We start from the raw sequence: 25,548 nt of genomic DNA on the forward strand, positions 1-25,548 counted from the left end.
TTTATCTTATGAAGAATCGTTTAAATATTATATAAATCTTTGCAGAAAAAAAGAGTGCGCAGTGCTCCGGGGCCTTTACGACCACCACTTTTGTCCATGTTAAGGTCATTTGTAGATGGTAATAGTAGTACATTTAAAACATGTCTAATTCCGAATACGCGAACATGAAACCAACTTAACCACAGTTACAAGGAAGAGAAAACATCAGTCATGTTGGACGACAGAGATCCTAAATAACAGCTGACCTGATGTGAGTGCTTATTAGTTTATATTATGGCACCTAGAAAAAGTTATTGGCGCCTGATTTTTTCCTTTTAGGACCTACTGGCTCCTTGAGTAATTTTTAGTATGTAGCCCAGCATGATAACCATCTTGTTGCCATGGTAACCACCAATTGTTTACCCTTTTAATTTGTTATAACATTTGTACTGTATAAAACTGGGTCGCGACTTAATGACAATGAGAAAAAGTGGGTCCCGGGCTGAGACCAGTTGAGAACCCCTGTTGTAAATGAAACTGGTGTTTGGTCTGATGTATTTATATTTATAATCTTATGTTGTAGTGAAGCTAACATTGAAAGACCAAGTGCTACTGTGACCCCGAGTATAAGGCTAACGGTGCAAGTACCTAATAAGTAGCAAGAAAAAATATAATTAAGTACCTCGTTGTGAAATAGATATGCACGGTTAAAGACGGTCCCTCAGAAAAAGACTTTGAAGCGCAGTCGATTTCTGCAGGCACAACAAAGCTAGCTTTTACTGCCACATTGTTCGTGGTTGTGGCTTTCGGGAACACATTCTGTTGAGATGGTAGTTTGCCTTTTCATTCTTTGGCAATTTGTTGTTTTTCTTGATGCGTAATTCTAGCATACTTCACTCCATATTTGGTCTCTAAATGCCGACATAGATTGTTTTCTTAGACAACCGCCACCGCTTCATAACACAAAAGACATACCTTGAAGCACAAACATGTATTCGCGTTCCCATCTTTCTTTAAACCCACTTCCATCTGCATCGACTTTCTCTTCCTGGACATTTTGGGCTCAACATTTGTATTTCTCAATTTCACTTATTGGGGAAATCGCATCAATGTGGAAACACTGCAGTGTCGACATGCCGTCACTTCGAGGATAGCATAATTGTGGGAAATGTAGTTTTTGGTCACTGCACACATTTGACCTGGTTTTTTTTTTAAAGCTCTCATCAGGCCACATAAAATGACACGGCAGGCCACATTTGGCCCAAGGGCCTTGAGTTTCACACCTGTGTCTTAGACCTATTAAATCAGAGCTTGATGGATAGTTCTCCTGAGAGACCCCAGCTGTTTATATGGCTAAGAAAAAAAATTGCGTTATTGAAGGTGTGCTAAAATGTCTGCTAAATTAAAGAAACACCTTCCGTTGCTAAATTCCCTTTATCACGCAGAGCAACAGCTGAGAAGGAATATTCGTCAAATGGCATCCGACAAACTCATTTTGTGCATATGCGAAATAGCTTTCAATCTCTTGAAAGGGAAGATTCCACTACTGGCGCAGCAATATAGAAATTTTTAAACCAAGAAAAAACTTATTATTAAGCTATTTGTAAATAAGACATCAATTAACACTAAACGGAGAGCCGTTAACCAATCAAAAGGTTTTCTACTACCTCTTCCAAGTATAGCTATAGCATCCCATAACTAGATCAAATAATGGAGACAGCCCAAAAAAAGGATCTTGTACCACTACACCAGATACAGAAAATTCAGAATGTTATCGCAGGAAAGGAGGGCATCAGACAAACGGTGGAAGATGATTTAGATGTCACAATGCGTCACATTCTAACGAGGAGCGATCATTTTCTGTTATGTGTAAGTGTGTAAGTTATCGCTGTGCTTGTGTCGGTCTGTTCTGTTCTGTCTGCTTGTTTGAGGCTAAGGCACGTCGGGATCTCGTGTTGTGGGAGGCTTCCTGGAGCAGTAATAAAATATACTTGCTATATCGAAGTTTACCTCTGACAATGTGACTTCACAGTATTACTTTGTTCCTTGTCCTGTCAACCTTACATCTTCTACATCTCACGGATTTATTTCCTTTTTAGTATGCCAAATATTCCCTAATTAATACTTTTAAATTAATTTATTAATTTTTAAATACTGCTTATATTCTAATATTTAGGAAGCATTTTCTTATTCACAACTGTTTATTCATATTCACAAATGTAACTGCATCCTTCATAGCCCTTCGTAGCTCTTCTTAGCCATTCTTATCTAACTTCCAGTTTATTGTTCTACCCAAACAACTCTACATAAACTCCAGCTAAAGTAAACCTTTTCTTTTTCTATGATGTCCAAAAGTATATGCAATTGAAATATTCACTAATTTACCAAAATTCCATATGCTGTTTGAAAGTGTGATACGAATGCTTTGATAGTAAGTGAATTTTAGGTGACAAAACATGGTGATCTTACTTTGTAGACTTTTTACAAGAGCAATTTAAAGGCAGAGTCAAGTTGCACGTGTAAACCACATGTAAACACAGTGTGTTTAGTCCATTTAGATGGCTGAAAATCGGTATGCAGGAAGTTATACTAGTTCTAAAAAATACAATCAGTGTGATCTGTTTGCATTTTAAGAATTTTCTGTGATTCGTTATTTTTTGTGGATAAACAGATTTTACCCGGCAACGGGACCACTAGGGACACAACTGCACAAACAGCAGTCCAGCCTGGAAGTGATAAATGATAAATACTTGGACTAGCTTTTGCAATGTAGAAAGTTGCCAGGACTACTTATTAAGACTAGTATGTTTGGTCATATTATTCTTGTCTTAGCAACACTGCATTGGCTCCCAGTAATTTTTTTTATAAAACACTTCTAATTACCTACATTATGTTAACGAACATCTGATGCATTAAGATCCACCACATTTGCTTTGATGAAAAGGTGCAGGCCTCTTTATTAGTACATCGAATAAGAAAAATATATTTATATAATCAGGCACACGCCGGTCTCTCCCTCTTCCAGCGGCTCCCGTCTCAAAGAATACCCAAAATACTCTAACTAACTGCCACCTTCACCTCCTTTTCCCATTATTGTCCTAAATAAGAACAATTCTCACATCCTTTTAATAGTTTCACATTCACTTCATGAGTCACACTGCAATGTATAAAGTAACTATATTTATATTGCAAAGGTTCTGTCCTATGATATCAAGTATTCTTATACGTCATTGTCAAACTGACATTCTAAGACATTATCAAGACTGCTGGGTGACTTGTATAAAGCTCACAAGTTCTATCATTGCACAAAACAAACTGAATCACACTGTATTTTATGTCACACATGCATGTTAACTTGCAAGTGTAATAGTAGATGTACTCAAGCAGGATCTAAGTATGCCATGATCTTTTGCCATAAGAATGCAAATTTAGGCATTACAAAAAAAAAAAAAAACCAGATTAAAAAATCTTCTGCTATTCAGACAGCATTTAGAAGAACTGAACTCAACAGCAATGAAGTTCCTGGCTAAAAGTCACACATACATTACATTTGGTTGTTTTCTGCATACCACTTGTCTCATTGATATGGGTTCTGACTGGCTTTCACCTTAGGCACAGATGAACTTACCACATTGGTAAAATGTCACCTGTGCACTAGTTATTGCTATGGTAAAGTTATCAATACAAATACAATATCATGTTGCACATTTTATATGGTGTAACATGGCTACCATTATATTTTTGTCCTTGATGAAAAAGACAGTTATATAGACAACATGAACTATACCTCAGGGATCCATAAGGCACAGCTAACGTGAATCCACTTTGTTCCGCTGCGAGTGGGCTTCAGAGCTCCTCCTCTTTTGGGACACAGCAGACATTTTGGCTGCACCCCAAGTGCACAGGTTCGACATAACCAATTCCCCTGAGGAACCTTCAAGATGCCATAACATGCCTTTCAGAAGGAAAAAAAATATTTTACAGTCAATAAACAACTGCACTTAAAGCCCATTCCTCAAATGTTAAACCTTATATAAGAAAAACAAAGGATTTTCTTAGTCCATAAATTTAAAAGATGCATATTTTAAATGACCCATTATGTGAATTGTTGCTTGTTGCTGCTTGAAAGTCTGCGAACTCCTTGAGTAGTTTCAGGTTTATGTTCATCATTTCCATTTACAGTGCCCTCCATAATTATTTGCACCCCTGGTTAAGCTGTGTTCTTTAGCTTCTAATAAATAGAGTTTTTTTCTAAATAAGGGCGTACTCACACTAGGCTCTGTGATCCGGGCCCGGGCACGGTTGCTTGCCGAAGCACGGTTCGTTTGGCTAGTGTGAGCGCTCCAACCGTGCCCGGGCCCGGATCAGTTAACCGTGCTCGGGCCCGCTTTGAAGAGGTGGGCCAGGGCACGATTCATGTGGACTCGGGCACGGTTCGCTTCTAGTGTGAGCGCTATCCGTGCCCGGGCCCGCTTGGTGCCTCGTCTGATTGGTTCATTTCGCTGGAACTCAAACATGACATCAGTGATGCGACGCTCACGTTAAACAGTCATAGCGGCAAAGCGATTAGCAGACAATCGTTGTGTTAAATTATCGATAAATCTGTGCTTGCACCGTGTTTCTGCACTCCCAAAACGACTCCAAAAATACAATAAAAAGAGAATCGTGAACTCTATAGTGTTGTGCGAGCGCGCTTTTTTTTCCAAATAAAGCGGCGTTGTGATGACGTAAGCGTGCTCGGGCCGGGTTGCTGAAGCGAGTGTGAGTGCAGGCCAGCGGGGGAGTGGGGAGGGGGGATAACCGGGCCCCAGCACGGAACGAGCAAACCGTGCCTAGTGTGAGTACGCCCTAATATAGGACCATGATGGAAAAAAGAGTAAAATCCAACCTTTAACTCAAGTGCATTTATTTTGTAGGAAAAAAATCCCACATTAAGAAATAAATGAAATAATAAGAAATAATAATAACATCAAATCAGGTGTACCACAATTATTAGCAACCCTGATATTAATACTTTGTACAACCCCCTTTTGCCAACAAAACAGCACCTAATCTTCTCCTATAATTCTTCACAACATGGGAGAATACAGAAAGAGTGTTCTTCGGCCATTCTTCCTTGCACAATCTTTCTAAATCATCCAGCGACCTGGGTGCTCTCCTCTGTACTATCCTCTTCAGCGCACTCCACAGGTTTTCAATGGTGTTGAGGTCTGGGAACTGAGATGGCCATGGGAGGAGTTTGATTCCATGTGTGGTGAACCATTTCTGTGGCCATTTCTAGATTTGGCCATATGTTTAGGGTCATTATCTTGCTGAAAGATGCAGTGAAAGATGCAGTGAAAGATGCAGTGACGACCCATATTCAGCTTTCGTGCAGAAGCCACCAGATTTTGTTTTAAATGTCCTGGTATTTCAAAGCATTCGTGATGCCATGCACCCTAACAAGGTTCCCAGGGCCATTGGAAGAGAAACATGCCCACAGCATCACTGATCCTTCCCCATATTTCACAGTGAGCATGAGGTGCTTTTCTGCATTTTTTCTTGTGTCACACCAGATCCACTTAGAGCATTTGTTGCCAAAAAGCTCAATCTTTGTTTCATCTGACCAAAGCACACGGTTCCAGTGGAAGTCCCTCTACCGCTTAGCAAACCCCAATGTTTGCGTTTATGATTGTGAGTAAGAAAAGGTTTTCTCCATGCATGCCTCCCAAACAGATTGTTGACATGTAGATAGCACCTGATGTTTGTTTTGGAGACTTGGAGATTTGTTGCAATTCTGTAACAATAAGCTTTGGAGCAGTGTTAATTTTGACAGCAATTTTTGATTTAGTTTTAGTCTTAGTCTTTTGACTAAAATGTAATTTAGTTTTAGTCATAAATTAGTCATTGATTTGTTTTTAGTCTTAAGCCCTATCCGGACGGGATTAGTTTTTCAGGGGGACGTCTGTGAAAAATATTTCACCCTTGTACTCAGTGATAAAACTCTTGCATCCGGACAGCAATTGAAAAAACAGGAGGACCCGTGAGTTTTTGGCTTTCTCGGTCACATGACATCGCCTTGTCACGTGATAGCATGTTTAATAATGTCACACTGCCAACTCTGATGATTCCTTTTTAACTTTTAACTTTACTACTGTTCAGTTCAGCATTTAAGATCTCCGTTTAAGTTAAGCTATTTTGTTAAACCAATACAGAAAACACATTATAAAAAATAAATCCGTTAAATAAAATAAAATAAATCCATTAAAAAATCCAGTAAATCCATTTTCGCTCGCCGCTGTCTTTACGTGGATCTCCGTGAAAACGCGCGCCCAACGTGTAACTACGGTGCGTGGCAGTGGACATATAGCTGTTTTATTAAACGCAAGGTGATGTCTGCATGTATAAACTCAGACATGTGGATCCGGACGGGACTAAAATTACCAGACGACCACGGAGTACAGCGAAAAACAGTAGGTAATTCCGCTTGTAATTTTCTCTGAGGACGTCTGAGAAAAACACGGACATGCTCGTTCCGGACGGGATTAAAATCACAGAGGACCCCCCGTAAAAGAGAAAATTACCCCAGGACCCCCTGAGAAACTAATCCCGTCCGGATAGGGCTTTTGTCTAGTTTTACTCGACTAATTATCATTAGAATTTAGTTGACTAAATATCAAAAGAATTTAGTTGACTAAAATATAAATGGTGTAATAGTCATTATATACACTTGCACAAAATGAAACATTTATTAACCAGTTACAGAATATTATTTTTTGTATGTGCAATATATACAAAAACAAATTTCCAAACAACTCTATTGACCTGAACTTATAGTTATTGAGCATAACAATAACAAAACATTGATGACCAGTAGGTCCGCTCTACCTGAAAACATATGGAGTTTATGAACAATGCATATTACATTCTATATAAAACTGGGCGCCGTAAAACAATGCCATAGCCCGCAGATGTCGTTTCATTTGTCCCGACATCATCATCCCTCATGGTTTACACACTTTTTCTCAAAGTCAAAGGAGAAATGTGTCCATATATCGCCGCTCATCTTTCTCCCTGCTGACATTGTCGAGTTAACTTCGAGTTGAATTTCATGAGTGACCACAGTTCACAGGCTGGTTTGGTCTTCCCGGGTTCTGTGCGATGTGAAGACGTTAGTTCTGATTGGATGGTTACCTGGTTTGTTACGGTTGGATCTCTTCTTAACTTATCCCTACCTTTCACTAAACTAAATCAAGTCTGATTGAATGTCTTCGCTGGCCAATATTTTCGTCTCGTTTTTATTCGTTGACGAAAATGTCCTTTAATTTCGTCATCGTTTTTATCCCTTCATATAGTTTTAATTTAGTTATCGTCTCATTTTTGTCATGAAAAAAAGGTTCGTTGACGAAAACTATGACGAAAATTATTCGTCAACGAAATTAACACTGCTTTGGAGAACATTTTATTTCTCTTATCATCCTCCTCACCAGTGGCGCAAAAAGGGGGTATGCAGCGTATGCGACGCATAGGGGCGCTGCACTAGAGGGGGCGCCAAATGGATGCCAGAAAATTATTTGCAGAGTTGGTGGGGATGGGGGTGGAGTGCGGGGGGCGCCGATAGTATGTTTGCATACACCTCAGAAAGTATGTAGTTGCAACCCTGCTCCTCACTGTGCATGGTGGCAAAAAATCAGGCGTCCTCGTCAAGGCTTGTTTACCACTGTTCCAGTTGTTTTAAACAACTGGACAGGTGTAGGCGATACCCCGGAAAATAGGAAGTTGTGAATGACTAATTAAATGTTCCTACGTACTCTGATCAACTTTGTAAACTACTGTAGAAGTGACAGAATTACTTTAATCAGGGTTGAAACTACATACTTTCTGAGGTATATGCAAACATACTATCGACGCCCCCCGCACACTGCATACTCCCTTTTTGCGCCACTGACTTTAATTACATTTATTTCCTAAGAATTGTTAGGGGTGCCAATAATTGTGGAACAGGTGATTTTATGAAGAATAATTATTTCTTAGGGATTTTTCCCCCTTAAAATTCACTTAAGTTGAAGGTTTCATTTTTCTACATTTTTCAGTGTGAGAGTATGTTTCCACAATAAAAACTGAATTTGTTTTAAGCGGAGCCAATAATTATGGAGGGCACTGTACTTGTTTTCAGGGAAATGTAGACTACATGAAACATGACATCAGAACATAAGCAAGTGTAAATGAACTACAGCTGCATTGGTAAAGTCAATTAGGTAAATGACTCCTGTGAGAGCTCAAGTAGTCAATTAAAGAAGACCAATCAAATGAGACATCCTTGGGAAAGGATTTGAGCCACACTAATTAAAAGAGAGAGAAAATCAAACAAATCCCTGCCGTGCCAAGGTGTAAAGCACACAGATCAACAATGCCGAGAGGACATCAGGAAGAAGGTGGTGACAGCCTATCAGTCTGGGGAAAACTATAAGACCATCTCCATCCATCCACTTTAAAACAAATAATTTTCAAATGGAGGGCACTCAGCATCACCACACCTTTGACCAGAAGTGGACGGCCATCAAAAAGTACATAAAGCAGCACCAGAAAAAAAGAATTCAGGCAAAATCCAGTCAAGTCAAATCCAGACATCACCACCAGAGTGTTGCAAGCTTCTCTGGCAGCAACTGGGATGTGCCTACAATAAGGCAAAAAATCAGTAAACATGGCATTCAGAAGACATGTGAGAGTGGCTAGAAGGAATCCTCTGCTCTCAGGAACAAAGTTGCCCGTTTAAACTTTGCCAGAGAGCACTTGGACAAAATTGAACTACAGTTGTGATCAAATTTATTCAACCCCCAATGCTGCGAAGGGTTTTATGGAATTCAGTGCACATTTGTAATTGTGTTCATAATGAAATCTTACAAGGACTTGTTAAAGAACTAAATGCAACTAAGATAGCATCAATTTTTTTTGTCATAAAGTATTAAATGGCCTTTTTGTGATTTCTTCATTGACACAATTATTCAACCCCTTTACGACTACCACTCCTAAGAACAGAGGTTCATTCCAGTGTTTTCCATCAGGTATTGAAAACATCTGTGGATGTCAACGAGCAGCAATCAAGCATGATAAGCACCAATTAGGCAGATTTAAAAGGACTGTGATACTCAGCTCCTTCTAAACATCTACTGGTGTGTTTCCAAGCATGGTGAAGGCAAGAGAATGGTCCCAGAAGACAAGAGAAGAGGTTATTGCTCTTCACAAGAATGGCAATGGATATAAAAAGATTGCGAAGTTGTTAAATATTCCAAGAGACACTATCGGAAGTATCATTCGCAAGTTCAAGTTAAAGGGCACAGTGGAAACGTTACCTGGTCGTGGCAGAAAGAAGATCCTGACCGCGACTGCTGTGCGCTACCTGAAGCGTAATGTGGAGAAAAATCCCCGCGTGACTGCTAAGGAACTGAAAAAAGACCTGTCAGATGTGGGCACTGAAGTTTCAGCTCAGACAATAAGGCGCGCACTGCATAACGAAGACCTCCATGCCAGAACGCCCAGACGCACCCCCTTGCTGACTCCAAAGAACAAGAAAAGTCGACTGCAGTATGCCAAAAGTCATGTGGACAAGCCACAAAGGTTTTGGAACAGTGTACTGTGGTCAGATGAAACTAAATTAGAACTGTTTGGGACAATGGACCAGCGCTATGTTTGGAGAAGGAAGAACCAGGCTTATGAACAAAAGAACACCTTGCCTACTGTGAAGCATGGCGGGGGGTCAATTATGCTTTGGGGCTGTTTTGCTTCTAATGGTACAGGAAAGCTTCAACGTGTGCAGGGTACCATGAATTCCCTTCAGTACCAGGAGATCTTGGAGGAAAATGTGATGGAGTCAGTCACAAACCTGCGGCTTGGGAGACGTTGGACCTTCCAACAGGACAATGATCCGAAGCACACATCCAAGTCCACTAGAGCATGGTTGAACATGAAAGGCTGGAACATTCTAGAGTGGCCATCGCAATCACCAGACTTAAATCCAATTGAGAACCTCTGGTGGGACCTAAAGAAGGCAGTTGCAGTGCGCAAGCCTAAGAATGTGACTGAACTGGAGGCTTTTGCCCATGAAGAATGGGCTAAGATACCCATAGGTCGCTGCAAGACACTTGTGTCAAGCTATGCTTCACGCTTGAAAGCTGTCATAACTGGAAAAGGATGTTGTACTAAGTACTAAAAAATAATGTCACTAGGGGGTTGAATAAAACTGATAATGATGTGAGCACAGTAAAGACATTTGTGGTTATTCCATCATAAATATTATGTTATGTTTGTCTAATTTATAAGTGCCTCTTTGATATAATTGTAAATAAGATGACTGAAATGATCAAAATCAATGTCAAACTGGCCAAAACACTTTATTTCAGTGGGGGTTGAATAAATTTGATCACAACTGTATTTGACCACAATCATAGGTGCCATGTTTGAAGAAAAATCAACACTGCATATAAAGAGAAGAACCTCCTCCTAACAGTGAAGCATAGTTGTGGAAATGAGAAGGTCTGGGCCTGCTTTTCTGCCTCCTGACCTGGACGACTCCATATTATCCAGGGAACCATCATATCCCAGGCCCATCAAAAAATTCTTGACCAGAATCTCCTGTCAGGGAGTTGAAGTTGAAATGGATTATGTAACAAAACAACGACCCAAAGCATTATAGCAAAACTACCAAGGCATTGGCCCAGTCAAAGTCTGAATCTCAATCCCATAGATATGCTGTGGTGAGATCTGAAGTGAGATCTCTCAACTGGAGCAGATGCAAGACACTCGTTTGTGGTTACAGAAGACATTTGGTTGATGTAAAAGCTGCAACAGGAGGTGTGACAAGCTACTAGCTAAAAGAGTTCACATACTTTGTACTTGGCAGACTTTCAGTTTTTGAAGAGAGAAATTACATTTGTTAAATAAATATCAAATATGACTCATTTGGAAGGTCGGCTTTACAAATTGAGATTTGAATGTTAATTTCATAATTTGTTAATTGTTAATTTCAGATGTTATGAATAGGAATGAAGACTGGATCAAACACCAAATTTAAGCTTCTGTCAACTTGCCATACCTGGTGAACACAGATATTGCACTGGTCACAGAACACCATCTCATTGCCATCCTCTCCTTCAGGTGAACGGCATACATCACAAACAACATCCTCATCGTACTCAATCCCCAAGCCCTCTTCTGTCTCAATGGCCTTCTGCATGTTGTCTTCACACTGGCTCTCTAATTCTACCAAAACCCGCTCCATTGTCAGTTCATCCAGTTCTGGCAGAGCTGCAGAATACAGAAGAGATTTTTGAAAAACACAGACAAACACTAACTTGAGTACTGCTCAGTTTAGAGTCCTCATTAGTATTAATGGAGATTTAAATGGAGATAAAACTAGGAAAACTAATAGGACGTACCTGTTAAAAGAAAACAACAATAATAATAATAGGAATAAATAAGTAGAACTGATTTTATGAAAATAAATGTTTACAACAGGCTGCAAAAAGAATTCATCATGCATGTGAGTGCAAACATTGGTTTCCTTGCTTTAGTTGTTTTTATTTAAATATTGCTTACCAATTACTTTGAATAAAAACATTCTGTATGCTATCATTCCCCCCCCCCCCCCCCCCCCAAGAACATGTGGTCCATACCTAGTTCTCTGAATTCTGCATTGACCAGTTCTAGCCAAGCCACATCCAAGTCATCTAGATCATATCGACTCATTGAGTTTGTGAGAACTGGAGAGTCTAATCTTAATTTTTTCTGTTCCCTGCTTTGGCTTGGTGAAAAGAATGGAATCCGACTGACCTCAGGAAGCACCCTAAAAACACACAAATGCACACATCAATTATCATTACACAGTAAACAGTGGATCATGTTGTGTAGCACTGCATTAGATAAAGTAATGTTATGCAGCAAGATATCTGTGACGGGCAGAGTGAGCGACTAAAAAGGAAGCGATCACGCCAAGTCTCAGGGAAAAAGGATGGTTTATTAGAAAGTGCGCAAGCACTTTTTTTTTTTACAGAAGTACTTGTTAACTAATAATTTCCTAATAATGTTACCTCAGTGCTCAACGTATTCTACTCTGTATGGCAGTGGCATTTTACCAAAGCGTGCATCAAACTCCTTTGGCTGAGAGATGCGACATTAGCATTTTACCATGATATGTGCTGATGAAAGTCACTTTTTTACTACATGTGTTAGCTAATTAACTCTTTGAAGCAGCAACAAGAATGTGACTTCTTATCATCTGTTAGACATTGAGATGATAAAATTATGTAGCAGAATCTCTCATCAAATGTCTTCTGTCCCACCTTTTGCCAATCCCATGTTAGCCTCTGGAATTCATTTAAGCATTAGATAAATGCCACTGCCATACAGAGTAGAATACGTTGAGCACTGAGGTAACATTATTAGGAAATTATTAGTTAACAAGTACTTCTGTAAAAAAATCAATTGTATGTCATCATTATTTTCCAGGTAGAAAAAAAACAGGGGAGAGCAGTTGTAGTTCTCATTATGCTTACGCTTATGTATCTAGAATTCTGCATAATTCCAATCCACTTGTAAAACTTGGAATATATGATATCATTTTGCATGTGAATCACGTTAATGAAAATTTTCAGTCATGATTTAGGCTGAATCACAGTATACTTTACTGAGGACGTCCAATGATCTTTTAGTACCTTCTGATCAAGCTTACATAATTTTACTGAAGTGCTGCATTTGACAATAGGTCATACTATCATATCCCCTACTGTTATCAGAGGAAAAGCTCAGGCTAAGGCTTTGGCTCAAAGTCTAAACTGACTATTACCAACATGTAAATTATACTAGTGTCTCAAGGCTCTCTGACGGACCTCTACTTTTTACGGTATATATACCTACTCTTGTATAGAAGTTATTCTGTATCAATATTAAAATGAAAATGTAATACGCATTTGCATTTACATGTTCCACTCATACAAGCAACTTTGAGCTCAAAATTCAAATGCAATTGTTCCATTTACATTTGCAGTGTGGTAGACGTCTATTCATAGTTGAGCAGCATAGCATTTTAATTACAATTTTGATACAACCTTTGCATGATCACATGAACTTGATCATTCAAATCGGGAAATACATTTACATTCCAATAAAGGCACAAATAGAGCACCAGAATGTATGTGTAACTGAAACCTGAATAGACGTCTACCACATTGCAAATGTAAATGGAACTATTGCATTTGAACTTGAATTTTGAGCTCACAGTTGCTTGTATGAGTGCAAATGCAATGAGTATTACATTTTCATTTTAATATTGAGACAGAAAAACTTTCATACTCTTGAAAGTGTTATTCATAAATATGGAATTAGATACTTTGCTGGTGATACATTATTGTATACACCAGCTAATCCAGATGACATAATTCAAGTTAATAGGATTAAGGGATAATAGGATTGAGGACTGCAAAATAATTACAGCATGGATGTCAGCTTTTTTTCTACTAAAACGGATGCCCTTTTTCTTGGTCCTAAAAAATGTAGGCCCTGATTACACCTGGCATTGATTTGCAACCTGGGTGATCAGTTCATAACACCTTATGCATGCTTAACAACAACAAAGTGGCACTGTAATTTTGGTGTGGGATGGCAACACATCACCCTTTCTGACAGGGAAATCCCTCACGAAGATAAGATGGGTGAACTGGCTGCTGTACCAGAGAGCTGACTCTTTGTTCCAATCATTGGGGACCATGTTTACCACCTGTAGGACCTGAGATTGAGATGCAGGTGTGGCACTTGGTCCAGGTGTCAGGCACACATGTACCACCTGTAGGAATGCACTTCCTATCATGTATGCAGTCATTGAAATTCACGGAATATCTGGGAGATCATTCTGAGCAAGGGGTGCGCTTTCACCAGGATATATTGGAAGCTGTTACCAATGACAGTATAATGAGAGAATGTTTGGGGCTGGTTTGTGAAAGTGACATACAGTGCTATCGTACATGTCAAAAAGTCACTCACAGTTTTTGGACATCTTTGTATATTTGCAATGCACATGTTTGTCTATGTGAAAGGCAACCCATTTCTTATTTCTGGTCACAAAATCAAATGTTTTGATAAATATAGCTGATTTTGTTTACCTTTTACACGTAAGAAATTAGAACACAAAAACATACGCACTGGCAACATGCATGTCATGTGGGTTTAGAATTAAGTCTTTATTTCAGAATTCAGTCTGATCCTACCAATATTCTAAGATAATAAATGCTAGTTTTGCTGGCTTGCTCAGAAACAATATCCATGGCATTTTTTTTTTTTTGGACGTTCATTGTTATCCAGCATACTTGAAACCAAGGAAGGAACTCATTTAAATATCAAATTTATATCCCTGAAAATAATGTGACCAAAGGGACATGTTAAATTAAGGTGTGTCCATTAATTAGTATTACAAGTGTCTACAATCTTGGAATCAGTCAATGGGTCTATATATAGGGCTACAGGTAGTCACTGTGCTGTTTAGTGACATGGTGTGTACTACACTCTACATCAGAGGTGCCCAATACGTTGATTGCAATCTACTGGTCGATCGCGAAGGAAGTGTGGGTAGATTGCATGACATTAAAAATTAGGGGATGAATGACAGGCTATCATCCATCTGGACTGAGAGTCGTCTTTTGATTGACATACAGAGTAGCCAATCTGACGTCTGAACTTCTGACAACCTACACATGCGCGTTAAACTGTGCTAACTTGTTCAGTTACCTTGCAGCGTAGCTAGCCTCCAATTTAAACTAAATACAACAAAGGGTATATAAATGAGTGCTGTAGCTGGTCTGAGTAAGAAGCCTAAAACCTACCACTTCATACAGAATGGGAGGAAGATTTGTTTTTCACTATATGATATGTGATATTCACTATATTTCACTATGTGATATTCTAAGTGCGTTTGCCTCATCTGTCAGTATTCCGCTGCTATTCCAAAGAAGGGAAACGTGGAGCGGTATTTTTGGACTGTTCATAAAAAACTGACATTGACTTTCCTCCGAAAAGTGAGCTGAGAAGGAGAAAGGAGAGAGGAGAAAGGTGAAATAACTAAAATCCCATTTGTCCGAACAGCAGTCATTTTACTTACATTTGACCACAAAAGCAAAGGCAGCCACTGAAGCATAATTTCGGCTGAGTCACTTAATTGTTAAACACGAAGTCCTTCCAAGATGGAGAGATGATAAAAGAGGCATTTGTTGAAGCCACTGATTCCTTGTTCCGAGACTTTAAAAACAAATCGGAAATATTATCTTCAATCAAAGCTCTCCAGGTATCGAGGAATACAGTCACATGGTGATCTGAAGCCATGACCGAGGAATTGACCCAGAAACTTTGGAAGAATACTGCGGACTGCGAGTGTTTCTCGCTACAATTAGCGATACTTTAAAATACTTTATAAATATAAATAAATAAAATACTTTATTTATCCTAAAAGGAAAAGGAAAGAAAGAATACACCATTAAATAGCAATAATATTAACTTAAATAATGCTAATATAGAATAAATAAATTTGTTTTGCATTTTTATAGTAGGTAGATCAGGGGTGTTCATTATGTAGATCGCGAAGGAAGTGTCAGTCAATCGCGAAGGAATGCGGGTAGATCGCATGACATTAAAAAGTAGTGGATGAATGACACGATATCGTCCATCTGCTCTGACGGTTGTATATATACACCGCCCCGGTAACAATTTACGTTCGCCACTCCCCCCCCCCCCCCATCAACAATTTATGTTCGCCACCCCCCCCGTCAACAAATTACACTCGGGTGAGGTAGATCTTTCTGACTTGGTCATCTTATAAGTAGCTTAGAAAGATGCCAGGCTACAAGAGCAAGCCCAAGAAGGGAAAAAAGTCATGCAAGCGGCACCACCGCTCTTCTTCCTCCCCCCCGCGCCGCGAAGCCCCGCTGACTTTGGCGCAGCTCGAGCTGGACCCGATCTGTGCGTCCCTGCTGCAACAGGCGCGGGTGCACCACGACCCCGAGGCGGCAGAGAAGCTACGCCAGGAGGCGGTGCGGCTTTGGGGAACATACCACCCCTCTTCATCCAGGGAGCCCTCACCCCTGCGGGTGAGCTCCTTTGCGCTCTGTGGGGTGGAGAAGACCCCCGAGAGCGAGTTTGGGGAGGGGGACTCCCCAGGCGAGGAGGAGGAGCTGGAAGACGAGGAAGACAGCTACCCTCCGTCTTTATGCGACGCCTCCACCGTCAACTACGGTAGGGAGGAGGAGTCAGAGGAAGACGGCTATCCTCCGTCGCTAGATGACGTCTCTACCGTCAACTACGGGGAAGAAGAGGAGGAGGAGTCCGACGAGGAGGACTACCTCCCTCCGCCCGTGGACCCCTCTTCCGTCGTAGAGGAGGAGGAAGGGGACGAGGAGGAGGACTACCCGCCCTCTGAGTGCTCCGCCGACCCCGCTGACTACGGGGAGGAAGAGGGACCTGAGGAAGACAATCGTCCTCTTTCCGTGCGCTCGGGCGTTTCCGAGTGCACGGACAGCGAACTAGACTCGGAGGAAGAGGGCAGTCCGCCCCCCTCTGAGTGTTCTGGTGGAACGGTGAAAGGGAGATGGACCCCATCCTCCGATCGCTCCGGAGGAGAAGGGATGGACTGCTCCCGGGGTGGCAGCCCGGAACAGCCCATGAGCTGGAGCCAGGGCAGTGAGGCGATGGAGACAGAGGAAGAAGACCACACTGCCGGCTCCAGGGGTGATCAAGAGGAGAAGGTGGAATGCCCTACGGCCCACCGAGGGGGAGGACTGACTGCGCTGCGCCAGGCGCGTCCGCCAGTCGCACAGCACCCAGCGGAGGGTCCGCAGCGAAGGCTGAAGGAGGACTGTCCCTCGCAGCATCTGCAGCTCCCTGTCTCTCTCCCCTCATCGCTCTCCTCCTAGCGTGTAGCCTGGCGCCTGTTTCATGTCTGTCTGTCCCAGTGTTTGTGAGTCTTCCCGTCTGTTTGCCGAACCCCCTATTCCCGTTTGTGCCTCTATGTGTATGTGTACCAGTCTGTGTGTTTGTGACCGTGCCGTTTACTGTGTCTAACGTCTTTTCCCGTATTCCCAGGGAGGGTGTTCTAGGCGGTCCGTGGCGGACGCTTCCCCGAGGGCGGTCACCTCCCAGACGCAGGACTGAGCGCGTCGGATCCGCCCATCGCCGTGGGTTCGGGGCACTCGGTCCTGTTGGCACCCCGGGACGGGTAGTGCCCTTGGAGGGGGCGTCTGTCACGTTGAGGACCCCGGCCCCTCCCTTTTGGGCGTGTGTATACATTGTCCACGTGCTTTGTCTGCATCAGTGGGACTTCGTGGTGAGGGTTATGTCGTGTGAATAATGTCTCACCTGTGAATCGTCTCGTAATCACGTGGGGCTAATGTGGTCTGTATTTAATGTGCGCTCGCGCAGTGTCCTGTGCTCGTCGTTGTCTAAGTCTGCACGTTGTGTGAATCGTGCGTGTTGCTCGTGCGCAATCTCTTTGTTATTAAAGTGACGTCTGCCTGGAAAGCAAGGATTCCCGTGTCTCGTCCTTCGCCCTGCCCGCGCGTCACAATGGCCATGTAGCAAGACTGCAGGTGTGGATGTGGACTGCAGAGGTGAATGATAGTAAAATGGTACTCCAACATTATTGTGCACTTTGTTTTATTAATCTTCTCGTAGTGTTGAACAATAACTCACTATCAATATATATCACGATAGAAAATGTTTCAATACCGGTGATATGATTTTTAAGCACATTTTCAATATTTCAATAAACGCTATTCACAACATTACAATGTTGATAACAGGATTCGTGCTACTATAAAAGTCTCTGCGGTAGAACTCGCGTTTAAGTCCACTTCGACGAGCGATAATAAAGCAGTTGATAGTTGAAAGAAGAGAAAGACCAAAGGCGTCAAACATATTCGCATTCATTACTTGGGTAGATACTAGGGTTTAAAAAATACTTCTGTAGAAGTTGAAGTATCAACTTAATCTTTTGACAATCTTTTTAAAAGTGTAAAAGTACTGGTTTCAAAAGTAATGTAAGGGGAAAATGTCATTAAGGCATGGGTTAAAGCAAGAAATTTTCATTTGACTGAAAAAATTTTCCTGGCAAAAGACAATTACTGAAAATGTGGTGTAGTTGGGACACTGCCTCTTTTGCCTAATTCTACACAATAAACACATTTATAAAGTATATTTATCTAAACAGCCTGTGTAAGGAGAGAAGAGAGAATGAACACCTGAGCAATAAATGTGTATTTAATGGGAGTTATCTGGGGGTCCTCTTCCAGAAAATTATTTAAAGATCAAGTCAAATTTAGTGAATCCTGGTAAGAGGTATGAAGCTCTCTTGTTTTTATCAGATTCACCATCGCAAAAACATAAGCCGTAAGATTACATGCTTTAAGTAGGTATGTTACAAAAAAAATTAACACCACTGGATAGAGCTTTTAAATACAAACAGAACAACACCATCCATGTTAAGCCTGGTTTAAGCCTTTATACTTGACGCAGCACGAGTGGCGTGAGCAGCGCGAGGGTCCGCACGCCGAAAATGATGTAATCGCGGTGGCTCCACCCGTGCGCGAGAGCCTCGCAGTCGTGCACCTCTCGAATTTTGTAACTTCCCGCGCACAGCGCTTCAGCGCAGTGAACCAAGTCATGTTTGCCGGGTTCATACACCTTTATAAGGTGGAATTAAAGCACTTGTACGTCACTTTCAAGGTCCATTTCAACGCGTTCTCAACGTTAAATTTAAGTTAAATATTTATACATATACTCGAAATGATTCGAAATAATTCGCTTTTTATCACATTATTTAATGCTGGTTTATTTTCAAAACGCCCAATCTTAACGACTTCACGTTCTCTCATGTTTCGTCCTGGAATTACAAGAGGCTCGTATTTGTAATAACTGTTCAGTCAGACAGACATTTGTTGTGAAACGAAGTAGTTACATTTTCAAGCATTTTAAAGTACTTTAGCCTAAATTCCAGCACTAATGCAACATTACAATTGGTCAGGTAAATGTTCATTCCCCTGTTTTTGAGGGGTGTTTCTTTATACTACCACATGCTTCGGACTACACTGCAAAAAGAATGTGACGCAGCAAGTAGCCTCCGCCGTTCGCGCAGGTGTACAGAGTCGCGCGCTACGGTCACGCCAGGCAGGAGGGGGGTAAAAACTTTTCTACGTAATATCCGCAAATCTGAAGGCGGAATGAACCGCAAGTCAATCAAATGACACCGCCGTCATCCATCCAGCGCTGATGAGCGCCAGTGAGAATCATATTTCGGCCACAAAACAGATAGCACGCGCGTGTGTTGTTTATTATGATTTGACGGATTTTTTCCCCAAAAAAATCAAATGACGGAAATCCGTCGTAGTGACGGAGAACTTTAACCCATGCATTAAGGACAAAAACGTAGGCCGCGTCAAAGGGCCTATAGGACACTACCCCAAAAAACATTTTCTGAAATCCATAATGACTGTTATTTTAAAATGTCAATGTTAAAAAATATGAATGCACTAGGCTAACTGTTTCAAGCCCCATATATGCCCATTAAAATGAATGCATTTTAGTAAGATGCAATTTTATTAAAACAAAATAGTCATGGTGGTGAGGGAGGGGCAGCGAGGGAGTGGTGCATGACGGAAAACATTTATTACCATGAAGACAAAAACACAGATGACAAGACAAATATTTCAAAAACCTACAACGGAGTTCTTTTGATATAGGATACAGCAGGGGTGCCCACAAGTTTTCAGCTTGCGATCTACTTATAAGATGACCAAGTCAGAAAGATCTACCTATTTATTTTTTTGTGTCGATATGTGTCGGAGGGGTGCATGTGTCAAACCCTAGACTTCAGATTGGCTACCATGTATGTCAATCAAAATACAACCGTCAGTGCAGATGGACGATAGCCTGTCATTCATCCACTACTTTTTAATGTCATGCGATCTACCCACACTTCCTTCGCGATCGACCAGCACTTCCTTCGCGATCAACCGGTCGATGGGCACCCCTGGGCTACAGTGTGGGTTAGCTGGTCTTCCTGGATACCAGCCTCCTCGCTGGTGCTTAGTTGGGACATCTCGCTTGAGTTCTCAAGTCTCTGCTATGAACATCTTCATACTAAGCTACTCATGTCTGCTGCTATTTTGTTGCTGAAGTCAAAGTGTGGGAATGGTGTGTGTTTATACTTCTGATCCCACCAAAATCACATCCACTCTATCTATCTGGATGTTTTTTATGATAAGCCAGATTGAGAATAAGCCAAAATGAAATAGGAGTAACAAGGAGTAAGGAGTAGAATGTAAGGAGTAGAAAGTACTGTGACGCTCGAAGGAGGAGGCATGACGAGAACGATGCAACATACAACGTTTAATCACACAAACAACCACGTTAAGCTCAGTGGGGAGCGCAAGCACATACATACGACGCTCACACAGGCATGAAACTTTAGACAAAGACGAGACGTTGTGCGAACACATATTAAATAGGTGATTAACACACAGGCCCGTTGACAGTCTGTTATTTCCTCTGTATTGAGGCATTTCCTCTGTAACAGACAATATAGTATATAATATAGCCACACATACTTGACACGTCGCGAGGGTCTGCGCGGCGAAAATGACGTAATCGCAGTGGCACCGCCTGTGCGCGAGGGCCTCACGCGCAAATTTTGTAACTTCGCGCGCGCCGCGCTTCAGCGTAATGAACAAAGTCATTTTGTCAGTTTGCCGGGTTCATACACCTTTACAAGGTGGAATTAAAACACTTGTATGTCACTTTAAAGGTCCATTTCAATATTTCCCAGCATGAAATGATTCGAAATAATTCACTTTTCATCACATTATTTAATGGTTGTTCATTTTCAAAATGCCCAATCTTAACGTCTTCACGTTCTCTCATGTTTCGTCCTGGAATTGCAAGAGGCTCGTATTTGCTAACGTCATATAATACAAGAGAACTGTTCAGTCAGACAGATATTTGTTGTGAAACGAAGTAGTTACAATTTCAAGCATTTTCAAGTACTTTAGCCTAAATTCCAGCACTTTTCTAACCTGGAACACAATGCAACATAAAAATTCGTCAGGTTTTTGCTTTCATTTCTGCGCTCCAGATTTCTGTATCCACCACTGTATTTCCTGCTGTTGGGCGGGTACCAGACGGCTATGGTCGGTGCCGGATCAAACCATTTTTCAGTGGGAGGCGGGGGTGTATGCACTTAATGGAAAATATGCAGATAGGTAAAAAACATATATATTTTAGCCATTGAGTTTATTTTGAGTACAGAATTTTATATTAATAAAGATTTCAAGATTATTTTAAATTATAGACTTAAAAAAAAAAAAATTGCTGGGCTCTTTGATGGGCCCTCCTGGCCCTGGGGCCCAGGACAACAGACCCGGTTGTCCCCCCTGTCGACGGGGCTGTTAACACATTCCCCAGTTATCACGAGACAAGGCACAGGTGAGACTATGAACACGCTCACAAACAACCCACACTCACGGAACTACAAACAACATGGACATAACTGCACGCAGACGACATAACGACACGCCCACAAGGAGGGGTCCGGAGCTGTCACCGTGACAAGTAGCCTACAGATAACTGCATGAAAATGTAAGGAGTAGAAATAAAGAAGTCGAATGAAAAAAATTACTCCAGAAAAGTATAGATACCCAAAATTTCTACTTAAGTAAGGTAGTGAGGTATTTGTACTTTGTTACTTGACACCTCTGAGAAAGACTTAATTCTGTGGTGTGGTATGGAAGATATTAATATTGACAAAGCTGACGCGTTTATTTGACAGTGATGTCGTGCTTCATAGGCTATATATATACTGCTCAAAAAAATAAAGGGAACACTAAAATAACACATCCTAGATCTCAATTAATAAAAATCATTGAAAAATCTCTCATTTCTTCCTGTTGTCTGTTCCATTTGCACAAGAGCAGTTGAAATTGATTCACAATCAATGTTGCTTCCTATCTGAACACAAAGTGTGGATGATGGAGTTACATTGTATACATTGTATATATATATATATATATATATATATATATATATATATATATATATATATATATATATATATATATATATATATATATAAAATGATTTTATTATTATAGTTTACACATCACAATAAAGGCTTGCGAAGGTTTCACCAAAGCGTACTTTCGGCATATAGTTTACCCTAATAATTTCTCTTTCTACTGACACAAACAGTTACCAGCATGTCGTAACAGTCATCCTCTTAGCAGGCACAGGTGGTATGTCACAGCATTCATCATGGTACAAATAAGGAGGATTTTTCCTCCATACACCTGACTAAGTATTAATATTCATAGCTTCGCCCCCGGCTAAACCAACCTTCCTCTCGGGTCGACGTCATCTAAAACTCAACATACATATACACACATGGTGTTACCTGCTACTCTCCCGAAACGTGTTTATACATAATAAAAACATTACCAAAAACTACATTTCCTACAATTATGTTACTACAGCCGGAGGCAGAGTTTTCGCTATTAAAGCCCCTCCGTTATGGAATAGCCCTTCAGCTCCAATCCGAGATATTCTGACCCAGTTCCAATCTTTAAATCTAGACTTAAGACTCACCTATTTAATCAAGCCTTCAGTTAATATTATACTTGTGAAGGTGTGGAGCTCGGGAGCCCCCAGTCATCGAGTCTTCTGGTAATCTGAGATGTTGATGCTATCATCCAGCCATGTCGTGGGATCACTCTAGTTGTGATAATGACTTGGGTGGAAAGCAATGGCTCATTGAGCCCTCATGACTATGGTCACCTCCAGGCCCCTCTCTTTAGTTATGCTGCTATAGATAAACCTGCCGAAGCCACATGCTAATCACTGTTTAAATTGATGTTCACATACTCAACCTGTATTTTATATCTTGGTTGCATATTTTGACCAAAAAGAATTCCATACAAGCACCTAGATGGTCTGGCTTGCTAGATGTGCCGATGCCATTGTTGGATGTGCCAATGCCGCAAGAGGACTTGCTGATGCCAACTCCTACCTGAGTCACACTATCTGCATTCTAGGGACTGTGACTACTCTGACTGGAATTACAACTATAACTATAGAATTGTATTTGAACTATAAATACGGACTTCTGTTGGGTTCCCTTTTGAGTATTGGTCCTCCCAAGGTTTCTTCCTAATCCCTGCCATCTTAGGGAGTTTGTCCTTTCCACAGTTGCCCATGGCTTGCTCATTAGGGATCTGGACCCATACGACTGTAAAGCTGGGGTGAGTTTCCCGAAACGTTCTTAGCGCTAAGTACTTCTTAACCTCATACGTTTCATACGAGGTTACGAAGTACTTAGCGCTACGAACGTTTCGGGAAACCCACCCCTGCTTCGTGACAACATGTGCTGTAAAAAGGGCTATATAAATAAATTTGACTTTGACTTTATTTATTACATGCATGTGGTTTGTCATTACACACTTTTTGGTCCATGTGGCCACCTGCATTAAAGTTATGTTTTAACATTCACTGTTCCCGGCATAATCAAAGTAATCTCAAAGTAATACAGTAACCTAAATGTCCTAAAGATTTTCTTAAGTCGAGGCATAAACCAATCCAATTATATAGCTACACAAGCATGCAGAAACCAAAGATGTCACTGACCTGACCACAGGCTCTGGAATGGCATGCGAGTTGGCTGGGACCTGAACACCTTTCTCCCATTCCTGTCTCCAGGGATCTGACAGAACATAGAACTCCTCTGGATTCAACTGAGCTGAGTCTGGAAGCTTCATAGCTGTGATGAAATCTGTCCGAAACACCTGCAGAAAAATAAGTTATTTTTACAGCCTAGATCAAAATGTAATCTAGACAAGGAAAAAATAGAACAAAGCAAAAACAAACTGCTCTCAGGAATGTATGCTGAGCTGTTTTTCTTGTGCATAAATTAAAGTTTCGCACTTTGTTCATACACGAAACGGTCAGGCAGAATATCAAATTTATAGTTTTCCACTTACTCCAAATGTTGGTCAGGAAAGCCAAGTTTTGTTCTCTGATGATTCATTTATTAGATTTGCACTAAAGCAATGTAGGTACCATGCAGACCAGCAGGTGGGACCACTGCCAGAAATGCACATTGCAAGGTTCCATCAAAGAAGGAAAAGGGGTGTGTTCAAATGTTCAAATTCAAGTGCAGGTGTTTAAATGTTCTTATCCAACAATATTTCACACCCTCTGTGAATTCCCATGAATCAATTCCCATTCCTGGATTTTAGCACCAAAAGCAAAGGTGGTGAAAATTCTCTCCAAATTCAATTAGATATTCTCTCTTTACTAAAAAAATGTTGGGAAATTGCATTATTTGCATATAAATTGCATATTCAGTTTTCACTTTTACAAGGCTAGAACCAGCTATTAACCCTATTCCCACCACACATTTCAAAAGGGTCCACCTGTGTGTAATCTAATCTCAGTAGAAATACAGCTGCTCCGTGACGGCCTCAGATGTTGGTTAAGAGAATATTGGGGAGCAAACAGCATCATGAAGTCCAAAGAACACACCAGACAGGTTAGGAATATGGTTTTGGTGAAGTTTAAAGCAGGCTTAGGTTATAAAAAGATTTCCCAAGCTTTGAACATCTCACGGAGCACCGTTCAATCCATCATCCGGAAATGGAAAGAGTATGGCACCACAGTAAACCTGCCAAGACAAGGCCGTCCACCTAAACTTACAGGCCGAACAAGGAGATCACTGATCAGAGAGGCAGCCAAGAGGCCCATGGTGATTCTGGATGAAATGCAGAGAGCCACAACTCAGGTGGGGGAAACTGTCCACAGGACAACAATTAGTCGTGCACTACACAAATGTGGTCTTTATGGAAGAGTGGCAAGGAAAAAGCCATTGTTAAAAGAAAACCATAAGAAGTCCCGTTTGCAGTTTGCCAGAAGCCATGTTGAGGACACAGCAAACATGTGGAAGAAGGTGCTTTGGTCAGACGAGACCAAAATTGAACTTTTTGGCCACAATGCAAAACGCTATGTGTGGCGGAGAAATAACACTGCACATCACTCTGAAAACACCATCCCCACTGTCAAATATGGTGGTGGCAGCATCTTCTCTTCAGCAGGGACCGGGAAGTTGGTCAAAGTTGATGGGAAGATGGATGGAGCCAAATACAGGGCAATCTTGGAAGAAAACCTGTTGGAGTCAGCAAAAGATTTGAGACTGGGGCGGAGGTTCACCTTCCAGCAGGACAACGACCCTAAACATAAAGCCAGAGCTACAATGGAGTGGTTTAAAAAAAAGAATATTCATGTGTTAGAATGGCCCAGTCAAAGTCCAGACCTAAACCCAATTGAGAATTTGTGGCAAGATCTCAAAACTGCTGTTCACAAACGCTCTCCATCCAATCTGACTGAGCTTGAGCTGTTTTGCAAGGAGGAATGGGCAAGAATTTCAGTCACTAGATGTGAAAAGCTGGTGGAGACATACCCTAAAAGACTTGCAGCTGTAATTGCAGCAAAAGGTGGCTCCACAAAGTATTGACTCAGGGG

At 41.2% G+C, this 25,548-nt stretch overlaps 1 protein-coding gene across 9 annotated transcripts in view; it reads right to left on the minus strand.

Annotated features, from left to right (window-relative positions):
- jade2 (jade family PHD finger 2) overlaps positions 1-25,548 on the minus strand; it is a 97,707-nt gene that overhangs the window by 27,957 nt on the left and 44,202 nt on the right. For all 9 annotated transcript variants that reach the window (XM_076979381.1, XM_076979387.1, XM_076979383.1 and 6 more), the window contains 4 exons: positions 23,659-23,816; positions 11,631-11,800; positions 11,051-11,262; positions 3,767-3,934 (listed from right to left, as the gene is read on the minus strand). In XM_076979381.1, the coding sequence (XP_076835496.1) occupies positions 3,767-3,934; positions 11,051-11,262; positions 11,631-11,800; positions 23,659-23,816 (708 nt within the window). The remainder of the gene's footprint in view (positions 1-3,766; positions 3,935-11,050; positions 11,263-11,630; positions 11,801-23,658; positions 23,817-25,548) is intronic.

This window comes from Brachyhypopomus gauderio, chromosome 18 (assembly GCF_052324685.1).
Source record: "Brachyhypopomus gauderio isolate BG-103 chromosome 18, BGAUD_0.2, whole genome shotgun sequence".
In the NCBI taxonomy this organism is placed as follows: Eukaryota; Metazoa; Chordata; class Actinopteri; order Gymnotiformes; family Hypopomidae; genus Brachyhypopomus; species Brachyhypopomus gauderio.